The sequence below is a fragment of the Bombina bombina genome, chromosome 4, assembly GCF_027579735.1.
Source record: "Bombina bombina isolate aBomBom1 chromosome 4, aBomBom1.pri, whole genome shotgun sequence".
Lineage (NCBI taxonomy): Eukaryota > Metazoa > Chordata > Amphibia > Anura > Bombinatoridae > Bombina > Bombina bombina.
The window spans coordinates 1,083,893,791-1,083,921,691 of NC_069502.1; the positions used below are offsets into that span (position 1 = coordinate 1,083,893,791).

Consider the following 27,901-nt stretch of genomic DNA (forward strand, 5'->3'; position numbering starts at 1 on the left):
CTGCACCAAAACAGGAAGGAGCTGTTGCTCGCTACAGACAAGGCTGGAAACCTAACCAGTCCTGGAACAAGGGCAAGCAGACTAGGAAACCTGCTGCTGCCCCTAAAACAGCATGAATTGAGGGCCCCCGATCCGGGATCGGATCTAGTGGGGGGCAGACTTTCTCTCTTCGCCCAGGCTTGGGCAAGAGATGTTCAGGATCCCTGGGCGCTAGAGATAATATCTCAGGGATACCTTCTGGACTTCAAATACTCTCCTCCAAGAGAGAGATTTCATCTGTCAAGATTGTCAACAATCTAGACAAAGAAAGAGGCGTTTCTACGCTGCGTACAAGAGCTCTTGTTAATGGGAGTAATCCATCCAGTTCCACGATCGGAACAGGGACAGGGGTTTTACTCAAATCTGTTTGTGGTTCCCAAAAAAGAGGGAACTTTCAGACCAATCCTGGACTTAAAGATCCTAAACAAATTCCTAAGAGTTCCATCGTTCAAGATGGAGACTATTCGGACAATTTTACCTATGATCCAAGAGGGTCAATACATGACCACTGTAGATTTAAAAGATGCTTACCTTCACATACCGATTCACAAAGATCATTATCGGTACCTAAGGTTTGCCTTCCTAGACAGGCATTACCAGTTTGTGGCTCTTCCATTCGGATTGGCTACAGCTCCAAGAATCTTCACAAAGGTTCTGGGTGCTCTTCTGGCGGTACTAAGACCGCGGGGAATCTCGGTAGCTCCATACCTAGACGACATTCTGATACAAGCTTCAAGCTTTCAAACTGCCAAGTCTCATACAGAGTTAGTGCTGGCATTTCTAAGGTCACATGGATGGAAGGTGAACGAAAAGAAAAGTTCACTCGTTCCACTCACAAGAGTTCCCTTCCTGGGGACTCTTATAGATTCTGTAGAAATGAAGATTTACCTGACAGAGGACAGGCTAACAAGACTTCAAAGTGCTTGCCGCACCCTTCATTCCATTCAACACCCGTCAGTGGCTCAATGCATGGAGGTAATCGGCTTAATGGTAGCGGCAATGGACATAGTACCCTTTGCACGCTTACACCTCAGACCACTGCAACTGTGCATGCTAAGTCAGTGGAATGGGGATTACTCAGACTTATCCCCTTCTCTGAATCTGGATCAAGAGACCAGAAATTCTCTTCTATGGTGGCTTTCTCGGCCACATCTGTCCAGGGGGATGCCATTCAGCAGACCAGACTGGACAATTGTAACAACAGACGCCAGCCTTCTAGGTTGGGGTGCCGTCTGGAATTCTCTGAAGGCTCAGGGACAATGGAGTCAGGAGGAGAGTCTCCTGCCAATAAACATTCTGGAATTGAGAGCAGTTCTCAATGCCCTCCTGGCTTGGCCCCAGTTGACAACTCGGGGGTTCATCAGGTTTCAGTCGGACAACATCACGACTGTAGCTTACATCAACCATCAGGGAGGGACAAGAAGCTCCCTAGCTATGATGGAAGTATCAAAGATAATTTGCTGGGCAGAGTCTCACTCTTGCCACCTGTCAGCAATCCACATCCCGGGAGTGGAGAACTGGGAGGCGGATTTCTTAAGTCGTCAGACTTTTCATCCGGGGGAGTGGGAACTTCATCCGGAGGTCTTTGCCCAAATACTTGCAGACCTGGTGGACATGTCATCCTGTCCACCTTGGTCTCTACCTCTGAAACAGTACCTTCTGATACAGGGTCCCTTCAAACATCAAAATCTAACTTCTCTGAAGCTGACTGCTTGGAAATTGAACGCTTGATTTTATCAAGACGTGGATTTTCTGAGTCAGTTATTGATACCTTAATACAGGCTAGGAAACCTGTTACCAGAAAGATTTACCATAAGATATGGCGTAAATACCTATATTGGTGTGAATCCAAAGGTTACTCTTGGAGTAAGGTTAGGATTCCTAGGATATTGTCTTTTCTACAAGAAGGTTTAGAAAAGGGTTTATCTGCTAGTTCATTAAAGGGACAGATCTCAGCTCTGTCCATTCTGTTACACAAACGTCTGTCAGAAGTTCCTGACGTCCAGGCTTTTTGTCAGGCTTTGGCCAGAATTAAGCCTGTGTTTAAAACTGTTGCTCCACCATGGAGTTTAAACCTTGTTCTTAATGTTTTACAGGGCGTTCCGTTTGAACCCCTTCATTCCATTGATATAAAGTTGTTATCTTGGAAAGTTCTATTTTTAATGGCTATTTCCTCGGCTCGAAGAGTCTCTGAATTATCAGCCTTACATTGTGATTCTCCTTATTTGATTTTTCATTCGGATAAGGTAGTCCTGCGTACTAAACCTGGGTTCTTACCTAAGGTAGTTACTAACAGGAATATCAATCAAGAGATTGTTGTTCCTTCCTTATGCCCAAATCCTTCTTCAAAGAAGGAACGTCTACTGCACAACCTGGATGTAGTCCGTGCTCTAAAATTTTACTTACAGGCAACTAAGGAATTTCGACAAACGTCTTCTCTGTTTGTCATTTACTCTGGGCAGAGGAGAGGTCAAAAAGCTTCCGCTACCTCTCTTTCTTTTTGGCTTCGTAGCATAATTCGTTTAGCTTATGAGACTGCTGGACAGCAGCCTCCTGAAAGAATTACAGCTCATTCTACTAGAGCTGTGGCTTCCACTTGGGCCTTCAAGAATGAGGCCTCGGTTGAACAGATTTGCAAGGCTGCAACTTGGTCTTCGCTTCATACTTTTTCCAAATTTTACAAATTTGACACTTTTGCTTCATCGGAGGCTATTTTTGGGAGAAAGGTTCTTCAGGCAGTGGTTCCTTCTGTATAAAGAGCCTGCCTATCCCTCCCGTCATCCGTGTACTTTTGCTTTGGTATTGGTATCCCAGAAGTAATGATGACCCGTGGACTGATCACACTTAACAGAAGAAAACATAATTTATGCTTACCTGATAAATTCCTTTCTTCTGTAGTGTGATCAGTCCACGGCCCGCCCTGTTTTTAAGGCAGGTAAATATTTATTGATTTATACTCCAGTCACCACTTCACCCTTGGCTTTTCCTTTCTCGTTGGTCCTTGGTCGAATGACTGGGAGTGACGTAGAGGGGAGGAGCTATATGCAGCTCTGCTGGGTGAATCCTCTTGCACTTCCTGTTGGGGAGGAGTAATATCCCAGAAGTAATGATGACCCGTGGACTGATCACACTACAGAAGAAAGGAATTTATCAGGTAAGCATAAATTATGTTTTACACTTCCCTAATAAATTTATTTCTTTCATGGTGATGAGAGTCCATGAGACCTGCCCATTTTTTTTATTTATTTTTTTACTAATTTTTCTGGCGGTAGTTCAGGTTTACACCTCATTTCTTCCTGCTGCTTTTTGCTTGTTCTTTCCTACCTATCTTTTTTTTTTCCTGCTTGGCTGTACGTCTGTCAGGGTTTTTTCCCTGCTTTGTTTGCCATGTGCTGCTGGCAGCCATTTTACTCACCTCTCTTGCTGACTCTGGTGTATACTGTGTGATGCTGCTCATTTCCTGCACTTCCTTTTATGGCCAGACTGGTGTACATCATCCATGTGAGACAGGTTGCAGTCTCAGAATTGTGATGTCATCACTTATTATTTAAAGGGCCTCTGTTCAGTATGCTTTGCCCTTGCGTTGTCTCAGACCTGTTTGTGAGAGCTCCTGTGTATTACCTGGCTGTCTGACGTCCCTCCTGGTTCCTGATCCCTGGCTTGTTCCTGACTCTGCTTTTCTCCTTGTTCCTGATTCCGGCTCGTCTGACTATTCACTTTGGCTCCTGACTCGGCTCGTCTGACTACTAGCTCTGGTTTTGATTCCTGGCTTGTTATTTGACTTGTGGACTTTTTTTTATTATTTTTTGCTATTAATAAAGGTGTGATTATTTTTGCACTTCTCGCGTCAGTTTGATTCCTGGCATCCTGACAACGTCAGACTATTTTACAATTGAGTTTGGCGATTTTTAATTGCTCTTGGAGTTTTGGGAATTTTCTTAGTGGCCAGGAGTAAAGGTTTGTGTAGTATTTCTTCTCAAGATCTCTGTTTTTCTGTGAGGAGGGGGTAAGATTTCTTAAGGTTCAAGAGCCTGTTTAAATTTAATAAACTTGATGTGTGTATATGTAATAAATGGTCTTTGTTAACATTTGCATTTCTTTTAAGTCCTTGACTGTGTATACTGTAATTTGTCATATATATATATATAAAATCATATATTTTTTTCGTAATATTCTGTCTGACAATTTATTATTTATTATGGTGCATGGTGGAACAGTCCCCACTACACTAAATATAGAACCTTTGATGACTCATTTACTACATTAAAGTGTATTTTTTGCTAGCTTGTTTCTCTTACTCCCTATTCATTTCTGAGGTCCACACAAAGGCCAGAAGGCCACAGCTATAACTTTAGCTTCTTGGCTAAAACTCTTGATTCGCAAGGCTTATGTGGACGCAGGAAAGTCAGCACCAAAAACACATTTCAGCCCATTTGACTAGATCAGTTTCCATTTCTTATGCTTCTATTTAACAAATTTGCATGGAAGCAACAGGATTATCCTTATCCAAGAAAAAAAGAATTGTATTAATAAAGGTGTGATTATTTTTGCACTTCTCGCGTCAGTTTGATTCCTGGCATCCTGACAACGTCAGACTATTTTACAATTGAGTTTGGCGATTTTTAATTGCTCTTGGAGTTTTGGGAATCTTCTTAGTGGCCAGGAGTAAAGGTTTGTGTAGTATTTCTTCTCAAGATCTCTGTTTTTCTGTGAGGAGGGGGTAAGATTTCTTAAGGTTCAAGAGCCTGTTTAAATTTAATAAACTTGATGTGTGTATATGTAATAAATGGTCTTTGTTAACATTTGCATTTCTTTTAAGTCCTTGACTGTGTATACTGTAATTTGTCATATATATATATATATATATATATATATATATATATATATATATATATATATATATATATAATCATATATATTTTTTTCGTAATATTCTGTCTGTCAATTTATTATTTATTATGGTGCATGGTGGAACAGTCCCCACTACACTAAATATAGAACCTTTGATGACTCATTTACTACATTAAAGTGTATTTTTTGCTAGCTTGTTTCTCTTACTCCCTATTCATTCCTGAAGTCCACACAAAGGCCAGAAGGCCACAGCTATAACTTTAGTTTCTTGGCTAAAACTCTTGATTCGCAAGGCTTATGTGGACGCAGGAAAGTCAGCACCAAAAACACATTTCAGCCCATTTGACTAGATCAGTTTCCATTTCTTATGCTTCTATTTAACAAATTTGCATGGAAGCAACATGATTATCCTTATCCAAGAAAAAAAGAATTGCGAGTCGGGGCAACAGGCTAAGAGTATAAAACTTAACGTTTATTGCCTGTACAAAAGGATCAAAAATTCACATCAGAAATGTCCATTAAAAACATGGAGAGCCAGAGCAGCAGCGGCCTAACATGTTTCAGCTACTGCCTTACTCATAGACTATTCTTTTTTCCTTGGATTTGGATACTGTTGACAGACCCACGGAAGGTCTATAAGCGGGGCAACGCTAATAGCAGCTGCTGATTACAGAGAGAGGCGTTGCTGTTTTCACTTACCGGTGATGACGTTGATCTAGGGGAAGCCTGAAGCTGAAAGATTCGGATCGAGACCGCAGGTGAATGCCTAAAGCAAGTAGTGCGGGACGGTAACATTCGGAGTACAAGGTACTGTTTTATCCTAAGAGTTGCCACATACAGTCTATGTTATTGTATGTAAGTAAATTGATGGCTCCTGGACTCCCTGTTTTAATGACTACTTGAGCGCTGTATAGGGGATATTTGGAGGTGTGGAACTTTATGACTATCCTTACTTACTTTTACAAAATTTTTCCACTTTGATGTTTTTGCTTCTTCTGAAGCGGCTTTGGTAGGAAGTCCTCCAGGCAGCAGTGTCTGGAAATTAGGTGCCTGCTTTTTTCAGAAATGTTTGTCCTGCCCAAATTATTTGTGGACTCCACAGTTTGGATATTAGTTCCCATGAGTATGTGATTACATTTTTCATAGCGTCATTTCTTGTTTGCACCTCATTTTTCCTGCTTTTTTTCTACCTCTACTTGCCTGGCTAGATGTGAGACTGGCATACCAGAGAGTTGGGAGGTATTACATACTCTTGGATTTTTGTTAATCTTTGCCGCCTCCTAGTTACCAGGAGTTGAATCCCAGGAGTAATAAAATAAATTACCTTTACCCATCACCATAAAATAAATTAATTAATCATTTTGTTTCTGCCCTCCAAATATGAACTTTTATGATGGACATAAATGCATTTATATCGGAATATTAGTATATTGAGGTATACTTATGTTTTTTTATAGATGGTATATTTACCTTTTTAAAAGTACAATATGATGCTTCACAATAGCTAAACATATGCAAAGAGGGGGTGGGGTAGTGGATGTGGAGTAGGCGGGTAGTGGGTGTGGTGTGTTTTTTTTTTTTTTTGGTTTTCAGGTTTAATAGAAACTGGCATCTTCATCAGTACATTCCAGGTTAGAAAATAATCATCTTCCTTAAGCTTTTGTATTTTGTCCAAGATGGCATTGTTATGTTTGTAAATTTCTTTAACTTTACAAACATTCAGTTCTCATTTAGTGGACCTTTGCTTTTCACATGAATGGTCATAAAATGTTTCTATTCAAAATTAAAATGCACTAATATATATATTTACAGTACACATTAACAAACATGAAATGAGTTACAAGCCTTGCACAAGTCTACAATCTCCAATGTCTTTTTCCTTTTTTGCTATGAAAAGGAAAGTTATAACATAACAATATAACAGATAAATGAAATAAGAAGAATCAACAAAATACTCTAAAATATAACAAAATGAATTAAGAATAAAAATAAATATAACCAGAAAATGAAGAGAAAAATAAAAGGTGTCCAGTCTCGGAATTATATGCATAAAGTGAGGGTAAGCGATTATGGAATGTCGCTATCATAACCAGATGGTGTCTATCTAGGTGCCGGATAGGTTAAACTAGTAGCGAGGGGAAATGTTTAAGGACCTTTTATAGTTGTCCCATATAGCTTGTAAAACAATAAAGTTGTCTGTAGTTTTTTTCTTATAGGCAGAATATTCCTCAAGTTCCAGTAGCTCGGAGACCTTGTCGCGCCAATCACTCAGTGTGGGGAAGTCTTAAGTCTTCCATGAACTAGCTATTAACACTTTAACGCTATTTGTGAAAATACGAAACAGGGGGAATAGGGATCTACATGGCAGCTTAATCTTGCAGGTATTGAGATCTGCAAGATCGTTTCAACTTCATGTATAACCTCATACCAATAGTGCTTTAGTTGGGAGCACCACCACCACATGTGCCCCATTCCACTACCTACATGACCACATCTCCAACATTTATTGCTGGTTGAGGCGAACAGGCGGTGAAGCCTATGAGGGGTTAAATACCAGCAATGTAGAATCTTATAATTGGTCTCTAGAATGGAGGCTGAGATAGAGGATTTTTTCGTATTCAAAAATATATTGGTCGCCGTCTGAGGAAGAATTATTTTCCCTAATTCTCTATCCCACATCTAGATGGAATAAGGTAGGTTCCCTGGAGGGGGCTGGATTAATATTTTATATATAATAGAAAGGGAGTGTTTTATTGGGGTATCTATTAAGTAAAGTTTCTCCAGGTTCGTGGGAGATCGGGTAATATTGTTCTTATACTTATAAGGGCAAATATAATTGTGTAATCGTCTATACGAGAACCAGTTGTGTGCCCATTCAAATCCCTTCTGTATAAGCTGTTCTTGCGTGCAAATAGATTCATTAACAGTTATACTATGTATAGGTATGTCCTTTACAGTCATGGGTGGGGATGTCAAATTACTTAGTAATGTCAGGGAAAATTCTGGGTTGTGTAGTAAAGATGTCAAAGGGCCAGGATTGGAGGAGAGGTATGGATTACGTGTGAAGATTTAGTCCCATTGTAGGGCAGTCTCCTTGGTGATAGGATTCGTGAGCCGCTTCATTTTCTCAGAAAAATCTGAGCACCAGCATAGGCTAGGGAGCGGGATGTCCGGATTCAATTGTCTTTCTAGCTGAACCCATCTTCTCTGTGATGTTCCCACCCTCCAATCCAGAATTCTCTGGAGGAAGATAGAGTTTCTATACTTCTCTAGGTTGGGTAGGCTCAACCCACCATGTTGTTTCGATAAGAACATGGTATTTTTGTTGATTCTTGGCGGTTTGTTATTCCATACAAAATTACTGAATAAATTCTAAACCTGGGGGAGATATTTGGGGGGAATAGGGATTGGGAGAGATCCCATAATATAAAGCAGTCTAGGGAAAATATTAATTTTTATGGTGTTAATCCGACCCCACCAAGATAATCTTTTTGCTTTCCAGGATGACAGATCACGCAATATTGTGGTTTTAATGGGAAGAAAGTTAACCTGGAATATCTTATCAAAGAAGCGAGGAAGATAGATTCCCAGATACTTCAAAGCGCCCTCACACCATCTGAGCGGATAATTATTTTTGATGTGTCACCGAACTTGCCGGGAGCCCAAAGTCTAGGATCTCAGATTTACTTTGATTTATTAGAAAATCCACAAGGTTTTGGAAAATTGAAAGCTCAGCTAGGAGCGCGGGGATCGAAACAAGTATTTAGTGACTAATCCGTTTAAGTATTTTAATGCCTAATGAAGATGTATTGAAGGGAGAAAGGCATATGCTGTTTCACAGTGGTCACGTTGTAGTGTACACTGCACTGTGTAGTCTGTGTGAGTCTCAATCACGTGGTGGAGCCAGGAAGAATACCGCATTCCCTCTCAGTCCAGGCCAGGCTGCGCAAGTGAGCTCCGCCTCCACTGTTACCACGTCATGCGCATCCACATACAATCCCATAGGATAGCAATAGCCGGGCCAGCCATTTAAGTCATTAGTAATTGGTTGATTTAGCCACCGGCCCTGAGTTCAGTAGAGTGGCCCTAGGGACTCAAAATTCTGCTGCCCCTTAAAAATCTGCTGCCCTAGGCACCGGCCTTGTTGGCCTATGCCTTAATACGCCCCTGCAATAAATTATATAAATATATATATATATATATATATACAATAGTAACTTGGACTAATAAGGATAACATAATTATTCCCAATGATTGATAAGATCAGAAAATTAAATCCTTTAGGCAAGCGTGTCTGCGTCTTAAAAATCCAAAAAGCCTCCCTACGATAAAGGATCTTATTTTTATCTCCGATGGTCTATGAGGAAGGCGCAAGCTGAAACGCGTAAGACCGGTGCTGCACTGGCCTCTTGACCCTGTTTGTATGCCATTTTAACGTAATTAATAAAAGTTAATTTCTCTTGCAAGGTGTATCCAGTCCACCGCTTCATCCTTTACTTGTGGGATATTCTCATTCCCTACAGGAAGTGGCAAAGAGAGCACACAGCAGAGCTGTCCATATAGCTCCCCTTCTAGCTCCACCCCCCAGTCATTCTCTTTGCCGGCTCTAAGCACTAGGGTCTCTACGGGAGGGTAAAGTGAATGTGGTGTTAGATTTGTAGTTTTATATCTTCAATCAAGAGTTTGTTATTTTTAAATGGTACCGGTTTGTACTATTTACTCTCTAGCAGAAAAGTGATGAAGAATTCTGCTGAGAGGAAAATGATTTTAGCATGTTGTAACTAAAGCCCACACTGGACTGAGGAGTACCAGAAAACTTCAGTTGGGGGGAACAGTTTGCAGGCTTGACTGCAATGAGGTATGTTCAGTCATTTATTTCTAGACAAGACTGAGATAATGCTAGAAGACTGACAAGATCCCCATGTGGGGAGGGTAAGCTATGTTTTGAGACTTAGTATAGAATTGAATGCTTACATAACAGGGCTAATTAGGCTGGTTGACACTAATGCAGGGCAATCGATTATTTATTTAAGAAATACTCGTTGGAGACACCTTTTTAAACACTTTGGAGTGTTTTACTGGGGTTATTATCCACATGGCATACATTTAGTCACTTAGAAGTAATGTTTGTAGGCCTCACAACTCCGGAGTGGAGTGGGAGGGGCCTAATTTTGCGCCTCAGATGTGCAGTTAGAATTGAAAGGCTGTTTTATGCTGCTTCACATGGAGGGTCCAGCTGCTGATTGAGGACCTAGAAGAAGCTTTATTTCCCAAAAACTGATCCCTAAGGGCAGGTAGGGCCACAGCAGTAAGCTGTGGCAAGGTGCTGTAGTTAATTAACTGGTTGTTGGCTTTAGGCTGCTCCGGTTTGGGCGTAAGGGGCTAATCGTTCTGAAACTTGCCGTGCAATCATATTAAAGCCTTAGGTACATACTGTGAAAATTTCAAAAGGATTGGTGCATTTTTCACTGTTTTGTAAAATTGTGTGATCTTTTTATTTCTTAAAGGCACAGTAACGTTTTTTCAAATTGTGTTTTTTATTTGATTAAAGTGTTTTCCAAGCCTGCTTGTGTATGCTACTAGTCTGTTAAGCATGTCTGACACTAAGGAAAATCCTTGTTCAATGTGTTTAGAAGCCATGGTGGAACCCCCTCTCAGAATGTGTCCCAATTGCACTAATATGTCTATACACTTTAAAGATCATATTGTTGCACTTAAAAGTGTGGCCCTAGATGATTCTCAGGCTGAAGGTAGTGAGGATAGTCCGCCTACCTCTCCCCATGTGTCACAACCAGTTATGCCCGCTCAAGCGATGCCTAGTACCTCTAGTGCGTCTGCCCCTATTACATTGCAACAACTAGCGACAGTCATGGATAATTCCCTTGCGGCCTTTCTATCCAAACTGCCAGTTTTTCCTGCAAAGCGCGATAGCTCTGTTTTAAGAACAGATTATGAGCAGTCTGAAGCTTTGGTAGCCTTATCTGATGTACCCTCACAACACAAGTGGGGGTGAGGGATTTGATGTCTGAGGGAGAAATTTCCGACTCAGGAAAGGAGTCAGATTCATTAGCATTTAAATTTAAACTGGAACACCTCCGCGTATTTCTCAGGGAGGTATTAGCCACTCTGGATGATTGTGACCCTATGGTGGTCCCAGAGAAATTGTGTAAAATGGACAAGTACCTAGAGGTCCCTGTATACACTGATGCGTTTCCGATCCCTAAAAGGGTTGCGGATATTGTTACTAGGGAGTAGGATAGACCAGGTGTCCCTTTTGTTCCCCCCCATATTTTTAAGAAGATGTTCCCCATAACTGATCCCAGGCGGGACTCGTGGCAGATGGTCCCTAAGGTAGAGGGGGCTGTTTCTTCACTTTCTAAGCACACAACCATACCAATTGAAGACAGTTGTGCTTTTAAAGATGCTATGGATAAAAAATTAGAAGGTTTACTTAAGAAAATTTTTGTTTAACAAGGTTTCCTTCTCCAACCTATTGCCTGCATTATTCCTGTAACTACTGCAGCGGCTTTCTGGTTTGAGGCGCTGGAGGAGTCGCTCCAGACGGAGACCTCATATGACGAAATTATGGATAGAATTAAGGCTCTAAAGGTGGCTAATTCTTTTATCACAGACGCCGCCTTGCAATTAGCTAAGTTAGCGGCAAAAAAATCAGGTTTCGCCATTAGGGCGCGCAGATCGCTTTGGCTCAAGTCATGGTCGGCCGATGTGTCGTCAAAATCCAAATGATTAAATATCCCTTTCAAGGGAAAGACCCTTTTCGGGCCAGAATTGAAAGAGATTATTTCAGAAATCACCTGGGGAAAGGGCCATGCTCTCTCAGGACAAGCCCTTTAAGTCTAGAAACAAGCAGTAGATAGAGGCGCCAATGGTTCAGATCAATGGTGATTCAGTAGCACTTATAACCAATGATATGCAGGGTACTCACATGTGTAAAAGGCACAATCCATCTGATCCAGCTGGATTGCTGTTAAAATGCAACCTGTCCCTATAGGCATAAGTGATTGCCTTTTACACATGTGAGTACCCTGCATATCATTGGTTATAAGTGCTACTGAATCACCATTGATCTGCACCATTGGCGCCTCTATCTACTGCTTTTTTCTACAGATTGTCTCCTATTGGATGTCGTTAGAGAGCTGCCCTTACGATCAGCTAGCTGGATTGCTGATAAAATCCAGCCTGCTCCTACTGGCATAATAGATTGCCTTTTACAGATGTGAGTACCCTGTGTTCATCTAATATCGCCCTCCTTTAAGAAACACCATTGATCTGCACCATTGGCGCCTCTTCCTTTGTTTTTTCTTAACAGAAGGCTAGAAACAAAGCTAATTTTCGTTCCTTTCGTAACTTCAGGAGCGGTCCGGCTTCAGCCTCTACAGCTGCAAAGCAAGAGGGTAACGCTTCACAGCCCAAGGCAACCTGGAAGCCTTACCAGGGCTGGAACAAGGGTAAACAGGCCAAAAAGCCTGCAGCTGCTACCAAGACAGCATGAAGGGGTAGCCCCCGATCCGGGACCGGATCTAGTGGGGGGCAGACTCTCTCTCTTCGCTCAGGCCTGGGCAAGAGATGTTCACGATATCCTGGGCATTAGAGATTGTTTCCCAGGGATATCTTCTAGAATTCAAGGACTCCCCTCCAAGGGGAAGGTTCCACATTTCTCGTCTGTCTACAGACAAAGAAAGAGGCGTTCTTACGCTGTGTAGAAGATCTACATACGATGGGAGTGATATACCCAGTTCCAATTGCAGAACAAGGTCGGGGTTTTTACTCAAACCTGTTTGTGGTTCCCAAAAAAGAAGGAACTTTCAGACCAATCCTGGATCTAAAAATTCTAAACAGATTCCTCAGAGTCCCATCATTCAAGATGGAGACCATTCGGACAATCTTACCAATGATCCAGGAAGGTCAATATATGACTACCGTGGATCTAAAGGATGCGTACCTGCATATCCCTATCCACAAAGATCATCATCAGTTCCTCAGGTTTGCTTTCCTAGAGAAGCATTACCAGTTTGTGGCTCTTCCTTTCGGTTTAGCCACTGCTCCCAGAATTTTCACAAAGGTGCTAGGGTCCCTTCTGGCGGTTCTAAGACCGCGGGGCAGAGCAGTGGCGCCTTATTTGGACGACATCTTAATTCAGGCGCCGTCCTTTCACAGAGCCAAGGCTCACACCGAGATTGTATTGGCCTTTCTGAGGTCTCACGGGTGGAAGGTAAACGTCAAAAAGAGTTCTCTGTCCCCACTCACAAGGTTTCCCTTCCTAGGAACACTAATAGATTCGGTAGAAATGAAAATATTTCTGACGGAGGTCAGAAAGTTGAAACTTTTAACTACTTGCCGAGTTCTTCATTCCATTCCTCGGCCATCTGTAGCTCAGTGCATGGAGGCAATCGGATTAATGGTAGCGGCAATGGACATAGTCCCTTTTGCTCGGATACACTTCAGACCACTGCAACTATGCATGCTCAAACAGTGGAATGGGGATTATGCAGATTTGTCTCCTCAAATTCAGTTGGACCAGGAGACCAGAGATTCTCTTCTCTGGTGGTTGTCTCAGGACCACCTGTCTCAGGGAATATGTTTCCGCAGACCAGAGTGGGTCATTGTAACGACCGACGCCAGTCTGTTAGGCTGGGGTGCGGTCTGGGACTCCCTGAAAGCTCAGGGCTTATGGTCTCGGGAAGAAACGCTTCTCCCGATAAACATTCTGGAACTGAGGGCGATATTCAACGCTCTTCAGGCATGGCCTCAACTAGCTGCGGCCAAATTCATCAGATTTCAGTCGGACAACATCACGACTGTAGCTTACGTCAATCATCAGGGGGGAACAAAGAGTTCCCTAGCGATGACGGAAGTAACCAAAATAATCAGGTGGGCGGAGGATCACTCCTGCCATCTCTCAGCAATTCACATCCCAGGAGTAGACAACTGGGAGGTGGATTTTCTAAGTCGTCAGACTTTTCACCCGGGGGAGTGGGAACTCCACCTGGAGGTATTTGCCCAGTTGACTCGGCTATGGGGCACTCCAGAATTGGATCTGATGGCGTCCCGTCAGAACGCCAAACTTCCTCTCTACGGGTCCAGGTCCCGGGACCCCAAGGCGGAATTGATAGATGCTCTAGCACCGCCTTGGTCATTCAATCTGGCTTATGTTTTTCCACTGTTTCCTCTCCTCCCATGTCTGGTCGCCAGAATCAAGCAGGAGAAGGCTTCGGTGATTCTGATAGCGCCTGCGTGGCCACGCAGGACTAGGTATGCAGACCTAGTGGACATGTCATCTGTCCCACCATGGACACTGCCAATGAGGCAGGATCTTCTAATACAGGGTCCGTTCAAGCATCCAAATCTAGTTTCTCTACGTCTGACTGCTTGGAGATTGAACGCTTAATTCTATCAAAGCGTGGGTTCTCTGAGTCAGTTATAGATACTCTGATTCAGGCTAGAAAGCCTGTCACCAGAAAAATCTACCATAAGATATGGCGGAAATATCTTTGTTGGTGTGAATCCAAGGGTTACTCATGGAGTAAGATTAGGATTCCCAGGATATTGTCCTTTCTCCAAGAAGGATTGGAGAAAGGTTTGTCAGCTAGTTCCTTAAAAGGACAAATATCAGCTCTGTCTATCCTTTTACACAAGCGTCTGGCAGAGGTACCAGACGTTCAAGCGTTTGCTCAGGCTTTAGTCAGAATCAAGCCTGTCTATAAACCTGTGGCTCCACCATGGAGTCTAAATCTAGTTCTTTCAGTTCTTCAAGGGGTTCCGTTTGAACCTTTACATTCCATAGATATTAAGTTGTTATCTTGAAAAGTTTTGTTTTTAGTAGCTATCTCTTCTGCTCGAAGAGTTTCAGAATTATCTGCCTTACCGTGTGACTCACCTTACCTGGTGTTCCACGCAGATAAGGTAGTTTTGCGTACCAAGCCTGGTTTTCTTCCTAAAGTTGTTTCTAACAAGAATATTAACCAGGAAATAGTTGTTCCTTCTCTGTGTCCTAATCCTTTGTCGAAGAAGGAACGTCTGTTACACAATCTTGATGTAGTTTGTGCTTTAAAGTTCTATTTACAAGCAACTAAGGATTTCAGACAAACATCTTCCTTGTTTGTTATCTAATCTGGTAAGAGGAGAGGTCAGAAAGCGACTGCTACCTCTCTTTCCTTTTGGCTGAAAAGCATCATCCGTTTGGCCTATGAGACTCCTGGCCAGCAGCCTCCTGAAAGAATTACTGCTCATTCTACCAGAGCAGTGGCTTCCACATGGGCTTTCAAAAATGAGGCTTCTGTTGAACAGATTTGTAAGGCAGCGACTTGGTCTTCACTGCATACTTTTGCCAAGTTTTACAAATTCGATACTTTTGCTTCTTCAGAGGCTATTTTTGGGAGAAAGGTTTTGCAAGCAGTGGTGCCTTCTGTTTAAGGTACCTGTCTTGTTCCCTCCCTTCATCCGTGTCCTAAAGCTTTGGTATTGGTATCCCACAAGTAAAGGATGAAGCCGTGGACTGGATGCACCTTGCAAAAGAAAACAGAATTTATGCTTACCTGATAAATTACTTTCTCTTGCGGTGTATCCAGTCCACGGCCCGCCCTGGCATTTAAGTCAGGTATAAAAATTTTTGTTTAAACTACAGTCACCACTGCACTCTATGGTTTCTCCTTTTTCTTCCTAACCTTTGGTCGAATGACTGGAGGGTGGAGCTAGAGGGGGAGCTATATGGACATCTCTGCTTTGTGCTCTCTTTGCCACTTCCTGTAGGGAATGAGAATATCCCACAAGTAAAGGATGAAGCCGTGGACTGGATACACCGCAAGAGAAAGTAATTTATCAGGTAAGCATAAATTCTGTTTTTTAACTTTTTACATCTGCTGCCTCGCAATCTGTTTTTCTATATAGTACTGCAGGCACCTGCACACTCCCAAACTTACCTTCCTGCTTTTCAACAAAGAGTAACAAGAAAAAAAAATGATAATAGAAGTTGTTTAAAATTGTATGTTCTATCTGAATCATGGAAGAAAAAAATTGGATTTGATGTCCCTTTAAGGGTTAAACAACACACGGCGCAAAGTTACACACACTTTTTAAACTAAAAGTACAGCAATTAATGACTGTCTTCAAACATAAGGACTGTTAATTGTGTAGGCAAAGAAAGAGTACTCAGCTGTGACTCCCCTGTACAGCAATGGATGTACGCTACATTTGAGATTCCTGCTCCACAGTTAATATAGAGAGTGATAAGAAATAGGGCAGTTACACCTAATACTTTATTTACAGTGAATATGATATTGCCATTTTCACATCCTGTTGATAGGTGTGTTTGATATATGTAACTGGGCTGAAATATTACTGAATGTTAGTAGCTTATATCCAGATAAATATCAAAGGGAATGATCCCACAGCTGGGTAAATTGTGCCGTTTTCCATATGAACATATTGACTATGCTGCTGCTATTTTCTTTCCACTCTATATGGCATCAACCACGTTAATAATGTAATGATTTCAAATGAAACTTCTAATTCTCTGACTTTGTTGAATTACTAATATTTTTGTTTGTTTATTATTTGTTTTGTGTTTTCTGGTTATTTTTAGTATCACCAATGAGGCAGGTGCTTCCATATACAGTGTGAGTCCAGAAGCTGCAAAAGAGATGCCAGACCTAGACCCCAACCTACGGAGCGCAGGTACGAGCAGCTAATTTTTTTTACACATAAATGAAATCTCTATCAAATAGCTATATGTTTGCTAAGAATGACATTTAGTCACTGTTAAACATACTGTAATAGGTGCTATAATGTTGACAATGTCAGCGAGCCGGGAGGATCTCAGTTTGTTTGGCTGCAGTAAAGGGATTGGTGGGTAAACAGAATGAAGAGATCTAAGCACTAGAAATCAAATATAGAGTTTTGGGGGCCCAGTAAAACCCATCTGCTTCTCAATAGAGCAGAGCTTTCCAAACTGTTCATGTTGGTGACACACTTTTTAGACCTACATTATTTCGCGACACAGTAATTCAGTTGTACTAGCAAACAGGAGGTTAAACTAACTTGTTTTAAGAGATACGTACGCATACATAAATTATATAACAAAATGTATTTACAAGTAACAGTAAGTATGTGCCAGAATAAAAAAAAGTTTAATAACACCAATAGCTACTTACTATTTTAATGGGATGTATGAGGTTGATGGGATGAACACAGTTTCTGAATATTTGGTGGATTAAATAAAGACACTCGCATTTCATCATCAAGCAGCTGTCCCACTCACTGACTACACATACAGTCACAAGCCAATTGAGGAGACTACACGTACAGTCAGGAGCCAATGTGCCATCAAAGCCACCAATGGGAATAGTTTCAGTTCCCGCTGAGCTGCGCCAATAGGTTAAGATGATCTGTGACCCACTAGGTATCAATCATGTGTCAACCGTATGATATGCCTTAGCAGGCAGACGAAAAGGCAAAAACCAAAAACATTTAAAAAAAAATAATATATAAATTCAAAAAATTTGTGCTGAAGCAGGGACACACCTACACACTGCTGGCGACACACTAATGTGTCATGACACACAGTTTGGAAAGCACTGCAATAGAGAATATTGCACATGTCTGACAGACCTATTGCAGCGCTGAAAGTGTTGTTTATGGGGAAGAGAATTTGTGGTAGAAGAGTCTCACATATATATATATATAAGTGCATTGGAGCCCATTGCAGTTAAGTAGATGAAAACATGTAAAAACATCCCATATAATAAAAGGCCAGGTATGTTTGTCAGATGACTGCAGTAGAGACTGTGCAAGGACAAACATACCTGGACTTGAGCAGCAGAGATAGTGGGCCGATGTGGCCATGGTGGGGGGCGTGGCCGGACAGGCCTTTTTTGGGGCATGGCCGGGCGGGAGCGTGTGTGTTGGGGGCGTGGCCAGACGGGAGCGCCCGTGAGGGGTGTGTGGCCGACGGGAGCGTCCGTGAGGGGTGCGTGGCCAGGCGTGAGGGGTGCGTGGCCGAGAGAGAGCTAAAGAGGGGGAGAGAGAGCAAAAGAGGGGGGAGAGAGAGCAAAAGAGGGGGGAGAGAGCGCAAAAGAGGGGGGAGAGAGCGCAAAAGAGGGGGGAGAGAGCGCAAAAGAGGGGGGAGAGAGAGTAAAAGAGAGGGGAGAGAGAGAGCAAAAGAGGGGAGGGGAAAAGAGCAAAAAAGGGGGGAGTGAGAGCAAAAGAGGGGGGAGAGAGAGCAAAAGAGGGGGAGAGAGAGCAAAAGAGAGGGGGAGAGAGCAAGAGTGGGACCGTTGTACTACAAAAAATGGCCCGTGTACACAGGCTTTAGGACTAGTATTTAATAAAGTGTTTGTACTGTAAATATTCAGATTCCAATGTTCTTCACACATGGGAATATGTTCTAAGTATTTTTAAATATCTATCTATCTATCTATCTATCTATCTATCTATCTATCTATCTATCTATCTATCTATAGGTATTTATAGTGCACCATAATACCATAAGATATTTATGAATAACTAGAACATATTCTTCTATGTGAAGAACATTGGAATGTGAAATATTCATATTTTTCATGTCGGGTTAGCGCACTTGAGAATATGAGATCGGGTTTTGCCCGCAAGTGGGGGTGTTTTTCCCCACATTTTTTGCTCTGCTAACTAATATGGAGGAATTTGTTATTGTGCGCACGATATTGTAAGTATGGCTTTTTACTCTTGGGGGATTAGAGCATGAGCAAAACACAGTTTACTTTCAACTTGTAATACAGGTGCTACCCAATGTGCACAAAAAGCTTACTTTTAGCGCAGTTAGCGCTTGAGCGGGAGCGTTAACGCTTTTCTTGTAATTGTTATTAAAGGGACAGTAGATGCCAGTTTTCATATAACTGCATTTAATACAGTTACTATAAAGAAGAATATGCACAGATACTGATCTAAACATACAGTATAAAACCTTTAAAAACATACTTAGAAGCTCCCAGTTTAGCACTGTTGATGATGTAGTCTGGGAAACCTACTGAAAGTGGCTGGGTAAACAAGAAGAGCAGACACTGCCCCCACCCCCTACCCTGCAAATAAAAAGACAGATAACAGCCTGCAGGAGTCTGTAAAGGCACATATACATCTGGCACTGTGGGACTTGGTTAGGAGTCTGAAAATCAGCACAATGTTCTTACAAAATAAGCAAAACTATAAATTAAACAACAAAAACACTACCAGATGGGCTATATAAATAGATCATCTACAAAACATTCATGCAAAGAAAAATCTAGTGTACAATGTCCCTTTTAATGTTTTTTTATATAGAAATATTGTACATTTATTTAAATTAGAGGGACATAGAAGTTAAATTGACACTTTCATGATTCACATAGAGCATTGTTTCTCAACCGTGGTTCTCAGGTACCCCCAGGCCAGGTTTCCATTATAGCTTATGGGTGAGTGCAGGTTAGTAACCATGGTGTTACTGATCAGCTGATTACTTCACCTATGCTCTGGTTCAGCTATGATGAAAACCTGGCCTGTTGGGGGGGACATGAGGGCCGCCGTTGAGAAACACTGACATTGAGCATACAATTAAAAAAAAAAAAGAAGGCAACTTTGCAATTTACTTCTGTTAATAAATTTGACTCTTTCACTTGGGATCTTTTGTTGCTGGTATCGATGAGAGCTTATCTAAATAGGCTCTTGAGCAAGCATGTGTCCTGAGAACTATATGAATAACATTGCTGCAAACACTGTTGTGATACGATTCACTGTCCTGAGCCTACCTCAGTATGCTCTCATGCAAACAAGCTACATTTCAAGAAAGGATGATCAGAGAAAGAGGTCAATGTAAAAAAAAGGAGTAAATTGGAAAGTTTATTTAATTTTTTTCAAATGGTGTGCTTCTATCAGAATCAAGAAATGTCAGTGTTCTCCCCAGGACCTATTTAAAGGGATACTAACCCCTCATTTTTTCTTTCATGATTCAGATTGAGCATGCAATTTTAAGCAACTTTCTAATTTACTCCTATTATCAATTTTTCATTGTTCTCATGTTATCTTGATTTGAAAAAGCAGTAATAAAAGGTTAGGAGCCGGCCCATTTTTAGTTCAGCACCTTGGTAGAGCTGCTGATTGGTTTGCTACATTTAGCCACAAATCAGCAAGTGCTACCCATGTGCTGAACAAAAAATGGTCTGGCTCTAAAGCTTACAGTACCGCTTTTTCAAATCAAGATAGCATGAGAACAAAGAAAAATTGATAATAGGAGTAAATTAGAAAGGTGCTTAAAATCTCATGTTCTTTCTGAATCAGGAAATATAAAAATTGGGTTTAGTATCCCTTTAACAATGAAACAATCCAGCTAATTTTACTCACCACCCAGCTAAAATGTAAGATAATGTTAAACAAATGTTTTTTTCAAGGCTTTTTACACAAATTACCATTAAATCAATTTATTTTAAATTATGCAATTATTTTGTGATTTGATAGATTAAGTAATATTTTTATATATAAGACAAAGTGTTATAATATTGCAGTCTTACACTGCCCCCACCCAACTGGAACACACAAAGTTTATTTTTTGACTTTCTCGTCCATGTAACAATACTTTCCCTTTAACAATACTTCTGCACTTTGGTCACTGACCCTATAGAGCTGCCCTGCTTGAAAGATGATTCAGTATTGTTGGAAATAACTGGAAAATCTATAACAGTTGGCTTGGAGCAGACGTTTGAAAGTTCACAAAATAAGTAATTTAACTTTTTTTGTGAAAATATTAAAAGTATAGTTTTATTATTAGTAGCAAAGATATATATTTATGTATAAAAACCAGACTGAGACAGCAGAAAATCCGCCAATGTCAAATTTCATTTACACAGTTTTCTCCTAAGGTTTAAGAGATAGAGTTTCTTTTTTTTTTTTCTTTCACTTTATTTTTTATTAAGGTTAAAAGTTTATGGAACCATTAGCACTTTGCTTTGGAAAGGAATGCCTCGTAGGCATTTGGGACGTGTTGGGACATTAGAACTACCGTGCTAGAGGCTTTAATTTGCTGTAATCTGTTGCAGGTAGAGATGCACAGGACATAGCTGTCATGGTGCCAAAACACATCTAAGGTGGATATACCAGTTAGTATAATTTTGTATGGCATATTCTTTAGAAAAGTATATCTATGTGATGTCTGCATGTGTGGAACTGGTACTTAAATGTCATTTTCTGATAATTTGCTTATCCTTTGTGAAAGAGCATCGTTCCCCCTAGGCTGTTGAGACAAAAAGTTTACCTGCATTTTCAGATGTTAGCTTTGCATGTAGCAGTTAATTACAATAATTAGTTTGCTTTTATTATTTGTTTTGTTCTCCACAATTAACACTTAGATAAAATCATTTGCATTATCCAGAAAATAAATCTGTACACTTCACTGCTTTCACAAGAGTTGATTAGTCAAGTCATTGTGGTGAAGATGGAGAAATTTGGGAAACCAAAACAGTATTCATAAATAATGCTGTGAGCTGTCAAAGAGTATAGCCTAAGATAACTGTAACAGCTTTTGGTAATTGTTAAGTATTCTGCTTAGACAATCAAATAGATAAATAAACTGTCAGCAAAAATGTATTTCTTTCATGTAATTGGCAAGAGTCCATGAGCTAGTGACATATGGGATATACAATCCTACCAGGAGGGGCAAAGTTTCCCAAACCTCAAAATGCCTATAAATACACCCCTCACCACACCCACAATTCAGTTTTACAAACTTTGCCTCCTATGGAGGTGGTGAAGTAAGTTTGTGCTAAGATTTCTACGTTGATATGCGCTTCTCAGCATTGTTGAAGCCCGATTCCTCTCAGAGTACAGCGAATGTCAGAGGGACGTGAAGGGAGTATCACTTATTTGAATACGATGATTTCCCTAATGGGGGTCTATTTCATAGGTTCTCTGTTATCGGTCGTAGAGATTCATCTCCTACCTCCCTTTTCAGATCGACGATATACTCTCAATTTACCATTACCTCTACTAATAACTGTTTTAGTACTGGTTTGGCTATCTGCTATATGTGGATGGGTGTCTTTTGGTAAGTTTGTTTTCATTACTTAAGACACTCTCAGCTATGGTTTGGCACTTTATGCATTTATATAAAGTTCTAAATATATGTATTGTACTTATATTTGCCATGAGTCAGGTTCATTTATTTCCTTCTGCAGACTGTCAGTTTCATATTTGGGAATATAAACATTTTTAGAAATTTATTTCTTACCTGGGGTTTAGTCTTTTTTCAAATTGACTACTTCTTGCAATTGCGGGTATTAGGCCCGCGGGTGCGTCAAATGCTAAACTTTATTGCGTCATTCTTGGCGCGACAATATTTTTGGCGCGAAAAAATACGTTTATGACGCAACTTCGTCATTTCCGCAGTCATACGTAACGCCGAGACTTTTCACTCGGCTGCGTCATCAGTGATGCGAGTGTGTAATTTCCGGTTTTCTTTCATGTAATTAACAAGAGTCCATGAGCTAGTGACGTATGGGATATACATTCCTACCAGGAGGGGCAAAGTTTCCCAAACCTTAAAATGCCTATAAATACACCCCTCACCACACCCACAAATCAGTTTTACAAACTTTGCCTCCAAGGGAGGTGGTGAAGTAAGTTTGTGCTAGATTCTACGTTGATATGCGCTCCGCAGCAAGTTGGAGCCCGGTTTTCCTCTCAGCGTGCAGTGAATGTCAGAGGGATGTGAAGAGAGTATTGCCTATTGAATGCAGTGATCTCCTTCTACGGGGTCTATTTCATAAGGTTCTCTGTTATCGGTCGTAGAGATTCATCTCTTACCTCCCTTTTCAGATCGACGATATGCTCTTATATTTACCATTACCTCTACTGATTCTCGTTTCAGTACTGGTTTGGCTTTCTACAAACATGTAGATGAGTGTCCTGGGGTAAGTAAGTCTTATTTTCTGTGACACTCTAAGCTATGGTTGGGCACTTTATTTATAAAGTTCTAAATATATGTATTCAAACATTTATTTGCCTTGACTCAGAATGTTCAACTTTCCTTATTTTCAGACAGTCAGTTTCATATTTGGGATTATGCATTGAATTATCATATTTTTCTTACCTCAAAAATTTGACTTTTTTCCCTGTGGGCTGTTAGGCTCGCGGGGGCTGAAAATGCTTCATTTTATTGCGTCATTCTTGGCGCGGACTTTTTTGGCGCAAAAATTCTTTTCCGTTTCCGGCGTCATACGTGTCGCCGGAAGTTACGTCATTTTTTTGACGTTATTTTGCGCCAAAAATGTCGGCGTTCCGGATGTGGCGTCATTTTTGGCGCCAAAAGCATTTAGGCGCCAAATAATGTGGGCGTCTTATTTGGCGCTAAAAAATATGGGCGTCGCTTTTGTCTCCACATTATTTCAGTCTCATTTTTCATTTGCTTCTGGTTGCTAGAAGCTTGATATTTGGCATTCTTTCCCATTCCTGAAACTGTCTTATAAGGAATTTGATCTATTTTGCTTTATATGTTGTTTTTTCTCTTACATATTGCAAGATGTCTCACGTTGCATCTGAGCCAGAAGATACTACAGGAAAATCACTGCCTGCTGGATCTACCAAAGCTAAGTGTATCTGCTGTAAATTTTTGGTAGCTATTCCTCCAGCTGTTGTTTGTAATAATTGTCATGACAAACTTGTTAAAGCAGATAATATTTCCTTTAGTAATGTACCATTGCCTGTTGCAGTTCCCTCAACATCTAAGGTGCAGAATGTTCCTGATAACATAAGAGATTTTGTTTCTGAATCCATAAAGAAGGCTTTGTCTGTTATTTCTCCTTCTAGTAAACGTAAAAAGTCTTTTAAATCTTCTCTCTCTACAGATGAATTTTTAAATGAACACCATCATTCTGATTCTTTGGACTCTTCTGGTTCAGAGGATTCTATCTCAGAGATTGATGCTGATAAATCTTCATATTTATTTAAGATGGAATTTATTCGCTCTTTACTTAAAGAAGTACTAATTGCTTTAGAAATAGAGGATTCTAGTCCTCTTGATACTAATTCTATACGTTTGGATAAGGTTTTTAAAGCTCCTGCGGTTATTCCAGAAGTTTTTCCTGTTCCTAATGCTTTTTCTGCAGTGATTTCCAAAGAATGGGATAAATTGGGTAATTCATTTACTCCTTCTAAACGTTTTAAGCAATTATATCCTGTTCCGCCTGACAGGTTAGAATTTTGGGACAAAATCCCTAAAGTTGATGGGGCTATTTCTACCCTTGCTAAACGTACTACCATTCCTACGTCAGATGGTACCTCGTTTAAGGATCCTTTAGATAGAAAAATTGAATCCTTTCTAAGAAAAGCTTATCTGTGTTCAGGTAATCTTCTTAGACCTGCTATATCATTGGCTGATGTTGCTGCAGCTTCAACTTTTTGGTTGGAAACCCTAGCGCAACAAGTAGCAAATCGTGATTCTCATGATATTATTATTCTTCTTCAGCATGCTAATAATTTTATCTGTGATGCCATTTTTGATATTATTAGAGTTGATGTTAGGTTTATGTCTCTAGCTATCTTAGCCAGAAGAGCTTTATGGCTTAAGACTTGGAATGCTGATATGGCTTCTAAATCAACTCTACTTTCCATTTCTTTCCAGGGAAACAAATTATTTGGTTCTCAGTTGGATTCTATTATTTCAACTGTTACTGGTGGGAAAGGAACTTTTTTACCACAGGATAAAAAATCTAAAGGTAAAAACAGGGCTAACAATCGTTTTCGTTCCTTTCGTTTCAACAAAGAACAAAAGCCTGATCCTTCGTCCTCAGGAGCAGTTTCAGTTTGGAAACCATCTCTAGTCTGGAATAAATCCAAGCCTGCTAGAAAGGCAAAGCCTGCTTCTAAGTTCACATGAAGGTACGGCCCTCATTCCAGTTCAGCTGGTAGGGGGCAGGTTACGTTTTTTCAAAGAAATTTGGATCAGTTCTGTTCACAATCTTTGGATTCAGAGCATTGTTTCAGAAGGGTACAGAATTGGTTTCAAGATGAGACCTCCTGCAAAGAGATTTTTTCTTTCCCGTGTCCCAGTAAATCCAGTGAAAGCTCAAGCATTTCTGAATTGTGTTTCAGATCTAGAGTTGGCTGGAGTAATTATGCCAGTTCCAGTTCCGGAACAGGGGATGGGGTTTTATTCAAATCTCTTCATTGTACCAAAGAAGGAGAATTCCTTCAGACCAGTTCTGGATCTAAAATTATTGAATCGTTATGTAAGGATACCAACGTTCAAGATGGTAACTGTAAGGACTATATTGCCTTTTGTTCAGCAAGGGAATTATATGTCCACAATAGATTTACAGGATGCATATCTGCATATTCCGATTCATCCAGATCATTTTCAGTTCCTGAGATTCTCTTTTCTAGACAAGCATTACCAATTTGTGGCTCTACCGTTTGGCCTTGCTACAGCTCCAAGAATTTTCACAAAGATTCTCGGTGCCCTTCTGTCTGTAATCAGAGAACAGGGTATTGTGGTATTTCCTTATTTGGACGATATCTTGGTACTTGCTCAGTCTTTACATTTAGCAGAGTCTCATACGAATCGACTTGTGTTGTTTCTTCAAGATCATGGTTGGAGGATCAATTTACCAAAAAGTTTTTTGATTCCTCAAACAAGGGTAACCTTTCTGGGTTTCCAGATAGATTCAGTGTCCATGACTCTGTCTTTAACAGACAAGAGACGTCTAAAATTGATTACAGCTTGTCGAAACCTTCAGTCACAATCATTCCCTTCGGTAGCCTTATGCATGGAAATTCTAGGTCTTATGACTGCTGCATCGGACGCGATCCCCTTTGCTCGTTTTCACATGCGACCTCTTCAGCTCTGTATGCTGAACCAATGGTGCAGGGATTACACGAAGATATCTCAATTAATATCTTTAAAACCGATTGTTCGACACTCTCTAACGTGGTGGACAGATCACCATCGTTTAATTCAGGGGGCTTCTTTTGTTCTTCCGACCTGGACTGTAATTTCAACAGATGCAAGTCTCACAGGTTGGGGAGCTGTGTGGGGATCTCTGACGGCACAGGGAGTTTGGGAATCTCAGGAGGTGAGATTACCGATCAATATTTTGGAACTCCGTGCAATTTTCAGAGCTCTTCAGTTTTGGCCTCTTCTGAAGAGAGAATCGTTCATTTGTTTTCAGACAGACAATGTCACAACTGTGGCATACATCAATCATCAAGGAGGGACTCACAGTCCTCTGGCTATGAAAGAAGTATCTCGAATTTTGGTTTGGGCGGAATCCAGCTCCTGTCTAATCTCTGCGGTTCATATCCCAGGTGTAGACAATTGGGAAGCGGATTATCTCAGTCGCCAAACGTTGCATCCGGGCGAATGGTCTCTTCACCCAGAGGTATTTCTTCAGATTGTTCAAATGTGGGGGCTTCCAGAGATAGATCTGATGGCCTCTCATCTAAACAAGAAACTTCCCAGGTATCTGTCCAGATCCCGGGATCCTCAGGCGGAGGCAGTGGATGCATTATCACTTCCTTGGAAGTATCATCCTGCCTATATCTTTCCGCCTCTAGTTCTTCTTCCAAGAGTAATCTCCAAGATTCTGAGGGAATGCTCGTTTGTTCTGCTAATAGCTCCGGCATGGCCTCACAGGTTTTGGTATGCGGATCTTGTCCGGATGGCATCTTGCCAACCATGGACTCTTCCGTTAAGACCAGACCTTCTGTCGCAAGGTCCTTTTTTCCATCCGGATCTGAAATACTTAAACTTAAAGGTATGGAGATTGAACGCTTGATTCTTAGTCAAAGAGGTTTCTCTGACTCTGTGATTGATACTATGTTACAGGCTCGTAAATCTGTATCTAGAGAGATATATTATAGAGTCTGGAAGACTTATATTTCTTGGTGTCTTACTCATCATTTTTCTTGGTATTCTTTTAGAATTCCGAGAATATTACAATTTCTTCAGGATGGTTTAGATAAGGGTTTGTCCGCAAGTTCCTTGAAAGGACAAATCTCTGCTCTTTCTGTTCTTTTTCACAGAAAGATTGCTATTCTTCCTGATATTCATTGTTTTGTACAAGCTTTGGTTCGTATAAAACCTGTCATTAAGTCAATTTCTCCTCCATGGAGTTTGAATTTGGTTCTGGGAGCTCTTCAAGCTCCTCCGTTTGAACCTATGCATTCATTGGACATTAAATTGCTTTCTTGGAAAGTTTTGTTCCTTTTGGCCATCTCTTCTGCCAGAAGAGTTTCTGAATTATCTGCTCTTTCTTGTGAGTCTCCTTTTCTGATTTTTCATCAGGATAAGGCGGTGTTGCGAACTTCTTTTGAATTTTTACCTAAGGTTGTGAATTCCAACAACATTAGTAGAGAAATCGTGGTTCCTTCATTATGTCCTAATGCTAAGAATTCTAAGGAGAAATCGTTACATTCTTTGGATGTTGTTAGAGCTTTGAAATATTATGTTGAAGCTACTAAATCTTTCCGAAAGACTTCTAGTCTATTTGTCATCTTTTCTGGTTCTAGAAAAGGCCAGAAAGCTTCTGCCATTTCTTTGGCATCCTGGTTGAAATCTTTAATTCATCTTGCCTATGTTAATTCGGGTAAGACTCCGCCTCAGAGGATTACAGCTCATTCTACTAGGTCAGTTTCTACTTCCTGGGCGTTTAGGAATGAAGCTTCAGTTGATCAGATTTGCAAAGCAGCGACTTGGTCCTCTTTGCATACTTTTACTAAATTCTACCATTTTGATGTATTCTCTTCTTCTGAAGCAGTTTTTGGTAGAAAGGTACTTCAGGCAGTGGTTTCGGTTTGAATCTTCTGCTTATGTTTTTCATTAAACTTTATTTTGGGTGTGGATTATTTTCAGCAGGAATTGGCTGTCTTTATTTTATCCCTCCCTCTCTAGTGACTCTTGTGTGGAAAGATCCACATCTTGGGTATTCATTATCCCATACGTCACTAGCTCATGGACTCTTGTTAATTACATGAAAGAAAACATAATTTATGTAAGAAC

At 40.7% G+C, this 27,901-nt stretch overlaps 1 protein-coding gene across 1 annotated transcript in view; it reads left to right on the forward strand.

Moving 5' to 3' along the window:
• SRBD1 (S1 RNA binding domain 1) overlaps positions 1 to 27,901 on the forward strand; it is an 823,313-nt gene that overhangs the window by 380,645 nt on the left and 414,767 nt on the right. The window contains exon 16 of the mRNA XM_053712257.1: positions 16,493 to 16,584. Coding sequence (XP_053568232.1) covers positions 16,493 to 16,584 — 92 coding nt within the window. The remainder of the gene's footprint in view (positions 1 to 16,492; positions 16,585 to 27,901) is intronic.